At 43.5% G+C, this 6,010-nt stretch overlaps 1 protein-coding gene across 1 annotated transcript; it reads left to right on the top strand.

Annotated features, from left to right (window-relative positions):
* Window positions 1-650: 650 nt before the first annotated feature.
* On the top strand, window positions 651-1,610 carry C7M61_005034 (aldo/keto reductase family protein; the record flags this gene model as incomplete). Its single annotated transcript, XM_024860346.1, has 1 exon — window positions 651-1,610. One exon carries the CDS (start codon window positions 651-653, stop codon window positions 1,608-1,610), a length of 960 nt encoding a protein of 319 aa, XP_024711564.1.
* Between the last annotated feature and the right edge of the window lie 4,400 nt (window positions 1,611-6,010).

The following is a 6,010-nucleotide window of genomic DNA, read 5'->3' as shown; positions in this document are numbered from 1 at the left end:
CCGCTTCAGTTTCCAAATTCCTTCCGTTTGTTCACTTTTTCCATCTTCCATGACGTTCCGAAAGTTCCACTCGGTGCGGCTGCCTGCCCATCCTATTTATAGATTCGCCACCAGGAGGTTAAGAATCTTCCAGAGATTCGAAAAACATGCAGAAGAGACCATAAATCAACTCAGGTTGTGGAAATTTCTAGAACCTTGTGAAGTGCTCCTGACACCTGCGAACCGGAATAATACCACTCCGCAGATCGATGCACAACGTCAACGCAGATCGGGTTAGCACGTCCAAACTTCGGATAAACTCTAATTTAAACGGATTAATTAAAAAAGTGGTCAATTGTAGATTTCTCTATCCACCTCGTGGGGTGCTTTATTAGCCTAGTTTTAGGAATCCTCAATATGCATTGTTGCCAATCAGACAACACCAGAATGCCAATCCCCATGCCAAACAAGCATAAACGAACGACGGTCGGAAAAATAGACTATTCCAGTGGCTCCATTCTCCAACAATTGGTCATTCTCCCCACCCAAAACGGCGTCATTCCGTGAAAGTATAAATGCAAGATCACGTGGGAAGCAACCTTGCCGCCACTGTTTTACAGGTCCTAGATAAACGTCATTCTACCTCCATCCAACTTTTCTTCCCAAAAACCATGTCCAACATCACCACATCAAGACAATTGACCAGAACAACCAAGTATAGGCTCAACAATGGCCAGCATATCCCTGTGGCCGCCTACGGTGTCTATGCCATCCCTCCAGCTGAAACACACGATTTGGTGTATGAAGCCTTGGTTCAAGGATACCGTCACATTGACTCTGCTGTTGTTTACGGCAACGAAAAAGAGTCTGCTCAAGCAATTGCCAAGTTTATAAAAGACAGCAATGGCAAAGTGCAAAGAGGCGATATCTGGTTCACCACCAAGATCTGGAATGCAGACCATGGTTATGAAGAAACCAAGGCTGCTGTTGAGGCAATTGCTGGAAGAGTTAAAGAGTACCTTGGATACGTCGATATGGTGTTGATCCACTCGCCCAAGACCAACAAGGAAAAGAGAATCGGCACCTGGAAGGCTCTTCAAGAGTTCCAGCACGATCCCACCAATAAGGTTCTCCAGATCAACACAATTGGTGTTTCCAACTACGGAAAACGCCACATTGAGGAGCTCTTGAACTGGGACGGTTTGGTGGTGCAGCCTGCTGTGGACCAATTGGAGTTGCACCCATGGTTACCCCAGATCGAATTGAGAGAGTACCTTGCTTCCCACAATATCTTGGTTGAAGCCTACTCGCCTCTCACGCAGGGCTACAAATTGCTGGACCCTGAGCTTCTAGAGTTGGAGCACCGTTACAGAGTGCCCAAGGCCGAAATCTTGTTGAAATGGTCTTTCCTTCAGGGTTTCATTGTATTGACCAAGACGGCCAAGAAGGAGAGAATTCCCGAGAATTTGGCCGTTTTGCCAGAAGCCAAGCCACCAGTGGACGCCTTGGACGACACTTCCCACAGCGGCAAGATCGACTTGGATATCAATATCTTGGAGGCCTTGAACAAGCCTGATTCCCATGAGGTGTTGACCTGGGGCAACGAGGACCCCACTCAGTATGAGGGTTGAAGTTTGTAGCAAAAAGTTTGTAGCAAAATGAGTGGTATTTATTGGTGGTTTTGTAGTTGGTTTGAGGATGTTGATTAAGGTTAGGAGGAGAAGGAAGATCAGAGAAGGAGTTAAAGGATGTCAGTGCAGATGAAGTGGTTTTATGGTTCTGAAATCTCAAGATATGCTAGAATTTGCATTTTTTGGTCTGGATGTAGTAGGTAATGGCGTATTGATAGGATGGTGCATGTTGTTTCAGTTCCTTCAAAGGGCTGAAGCTGGTCTTGACTACTTGAAATCGTACTTTTTCGGATTGAGTATTTCCTCGCAATTTTGATGTGAATTAATTAGCTTCATGAGGCTGGCTATGTTGTGGTGTACTCGTCACGATTTGTAATTGTTAGGGGGACTCGTGGATGTGGGTGACGAGAATGAAATTTCAGAATATCTATGGATCGGCCATTCGCATGCTTCTGAGGATTCTAAGTGGTGCTTTAAACCCTTCTGCAATGATGTAAATCATCAATTGAAGTATCTTCTGAATGCTCACTACTTTGTTCAAGAGATCTGGAATGTCAATACGACCCTTGAAATACTCAGTGGTTCGTTGTTGGTCAAATTAAACCTTGTAGAAATGTAGCCTTGACATCTAAATCCATCTAGTCAAGTCGTTGGTATGAGGAATGCTACAGTATTTGACTAATAAGCGATTATATCGGTCATGGAGGTCCCTAGCTGTGCTTTAAACTATCCTAGTCATTGTCTTAAAAGAGGTATTAGCTAAAATTACGATATTAGGTGATCTTTGAACTAATTCTGTTGATGGTGATGCACCACGGCAGTTCGAGAAATCTTCAAGTCGTCAATCTACAACGCCTAGAGGAAAATATTGAGCAAATCACGGCTCAAATTGTAGCCCTTGACTGTGGCTTTCGAATGATCCCAAAATAATTGTGACATTATGGTTTTAAACGGAGGTAATGTCGATTTTAATTTCGATTTTTGACCTTTTCAAGGGGGGACCCTTCAAAATTCACCACCTTTCGGATTTTCGAAATTTCGACTTCGGAGGTCCGGGTTTTATGACCAAAACCCCAGATTTTGAGGAGGTATGGGTTTTTCAAAAGCCTGTTGGACCACAATTCACCACTATTTAGGGACAATTATATAAATGTCTAGTCATAATGAAGTACAAAACCATTGATTACAGCTGTTGACATATAATTATTTCAGAATTTGTAGCTGGGGTGCTTGATATCAGACGAAAGGATGATTTACTCTCTGCAAGATGAGAAGAAGGATGTAGTAACGATATGCTGATAATTTTCTATAACATCTGGCTCTCCATTGACCTTTAAAGATTCACATGTAAGCTCAAGTTCCCCTTTTTCGTGCAATTGACGACAATGCTTCGCCATCATACGGAGATATGTCACATAACTGGCTGCAAAAAAGCCACCAAAGACCCATTGTGAGCCATTTACTTAATGAAATTCACGTCAAAAGAGATGTATCTTAGTGATAAATGGACAATTTGAAGTTTTGATATTGTACTCTTGCTTAATGTCGTATGCGCTCAATGAGGTTTTTGATTTTAGCTTATTACCAGTCGATTACAAATACCAGCGACTTATAATTACCTTCATTGTGGAGCTCAGAAGCTCAGCTTTCTAGCGATATCACTATGATGCACCAGTCAGCAAGAGCTGAAGAAACATGTCAGTTTCAAATTTTGGAAAAACGCCTTCCAAGGGGGGACCCTTGAAAATCCGACAACTTGACGATTTTTGAAAAACTGGTTTCGGAGGTATGGGTTTTATGACCAAAACCCCAGATTTTGAGGATGTTCGGGTTTTTATAATATTGCCTATTTGCTAGGAAATTAGAGGTGACATCTAGAATTATTTGGCTTATGTTGGGTAATTGATTAGTCTTCAATAGCATCGTATGGATGTTTTCTTCCGTAGAGCCTTTAAGTGTTGAAAGTGTAATCGAGATGTATCCTGAAAGACGCATAAAACTAGTGCGAGGCAGCCATTTCGATTATTTGACCGGAATTCGAGTTCTGAAGGTATGAACGGCCTTCTGAGTAATCTTTGTGTCATTGTAAAGCTTATGTAGGGGTTTTGGAAAACTAATCTCGAAATTGGGTTTTTATAAAGCAAATCACATTCTGTGCTTTTTATCAATTGTTGCGAAATATCTATAAATACTAGAACTACGAGGCATTCTGGAATTGAAATTGGTTTCTGCAGTTAATTGAGGAATGTATACTTGTCGGGAAAAACTAGAAATATTTTACAAAAAGAGAACTTGTTTCCTAAAAATGAAAAGTAAACTAAGAAAGGTGAAGGTACACCTTGAGGAAACCCTCATTGGACATGTCTTACACCACCGAAGCTTCCTTTTCGATATTTATCATCCAGTGGATCTGCTCAATAAATAATTCAAGCAAATCAAACTGACGGTGTTACTAAAAAAAAGGGAGATTTAATTATTTTGTTCTATCTTACTGCTTTCGTTCCCACCAACCCGCTGTATCCGCCCCGCCACGCCGCCGCAAGGCCCCCGCGCCCGTAGCTGCCAAACATCTCCAACTTCTTCACACAACGACGTTGTAAAATGTAAAAAATCGTAGAATCCGGCCTCCCAATTGGTCGATTTAGATTCGTGGATTTTTGGCATAAAGTGGCCCATTTAGGCATCATCCCTTAGCATTTCCTCATATCCAACCAGCCCATCGTAATCTAAAACATCAAAATCATATTCTGTAACCATAAGAACACCACAAAGCCTGCTCCATACCACCAAATAGTGCCCCCTCTTGTAGCGCCCTTTTTGTATGGGGCCTCGAGGTTCATGCCCAAAAACCCGTACCCCACACCTACACTATCAAAAGATGCCCCGATCCGCCAGAATCCAAAGGGGACCCCCTTTGGCCGGAGACAACAAAATGTTCAAAGTGGTTTTTCTCGACCTCAACAAGTCACAAAATGGTCATTGAGACACCAATCGAAAGCTAACACCCAGGAGAACCAACTGCACTGCCTAGTAGGCCGCACCTACCACTTCCTGAGGTGCTACGGCGGTTTTTCAAAAAGGACAACAAACACCATGTTTTGGGCATTTATTCGGCAACGACTAACGAATCCATCAAACTAAGCAGCTCATCGGAATCTTTGAATCGCGCCCATTCTAACGGTACCATTGGATCCCCCAAAATCGCCCTGCAAGTGCACTTTTTGCAGCCATTTCTTCCACACCCACATCCGCCAAAACCAAAAGTAGGTCGAAATCAACCATTTCGACGATATTGGTGCACGGGTGCCAAAATGTAACAAATCGTTAACAAAACCAAATTTCAGAAATTCGGACCGTCTTTGAACTCAAATAGCTCTACGACCAGAGCGACCTAGACCGAGCGGGTACCCGCGCCAGATCGGCATAATTTTTTCCCGTTGAACCGTACCAATAAGGAGTAGTAGGTCGTCTTAGACGGAAAGAAATTGAGTAGTTTTGTGGCATCCGCCGAAACTTTTCAAAAGTGTATAACAACGGCGGCGCTAGAGTGTACCGTATTGGTACGGTTTGGTAGGAAAAAATTATGCCCAACTAACCGTACCATTGGTTTTGACGGGCCATCATTGTGTGTGTAGCAGTAGGGCTGTAAAGTGGGTACCGATTTGGGAAAATTTGGAATTACGATAAATAGGGTGCAAACGGGAACCAGTGAGACAGAAGTGGTGGGGGTGGTACCGCCAAAACCGCACAAAAGAGAGGAATCGAACCATATGTGTGGGTTCTCCAACTGAGGCTTGTAATGTGCTGTTTGGTGGTGTTGTTGTCGGGTACCATGAACCTTGAGATTTGACATTCTTACTCGAAGGTGCCAGACAGAAAAGGGCCCGTTGTTAAGGTACTCTAATGTACCCCAAACACGCCCGTTATGTTTGATTCTTTCCTAGATGCCTACTTCCCGACCAATCACACAAAAACTAAATTTCGGCTGAAAATCACCACTCAATGGCTTCTTGAATCTGCACCACTCCCTCTTCAACACCCTAATTCAAGCAGAAGATACTTCCAGACGCCCTCTACCTACTGCACTCCTCCAACTCCAAAAAACTTCCATCCACGGTTCGTGCCACCAACTTGAAGTTTCTCACAACCTCCTCCCCCAAAGGGTCCCCCCTTTGAAAATGGCCTCCTCGACCGTTTTTCTCGATTTTGCAACCGCGCACCTTGGGAACCTCCAGGTTGGAGAACCCCCTCCAACCGATCCACCCAAAAAAAGAGAATTTCAAATAAACAACACGACCGTATAATTCAAGGCGGGAAATCCAGCATCCGTGAATCCCAAGTGTCCACCATGTCTGTGCACGGAGAAACACACTCCCCAAAGTGAGCTCCAATGAACCGAA

The sequence above is a fragment of the Candidozyma pseudohaemuli genome (assembly GCF_003013735.1).
Source record: "Candidozyma pseudohaemuli strain B12108 chromosome Unknown scaffold00020, whole genome shotgun sequence".
NCBI lineage: Eukaryota > Fungi > Ascomycota > Pichiomycetes > Serinales > Metschnikowiaceae > Candidozyma > Candidozyma pseudohaemuli.
This window is presented reverse-complemented; position numbering and strand designations above follow the sequence as displayed.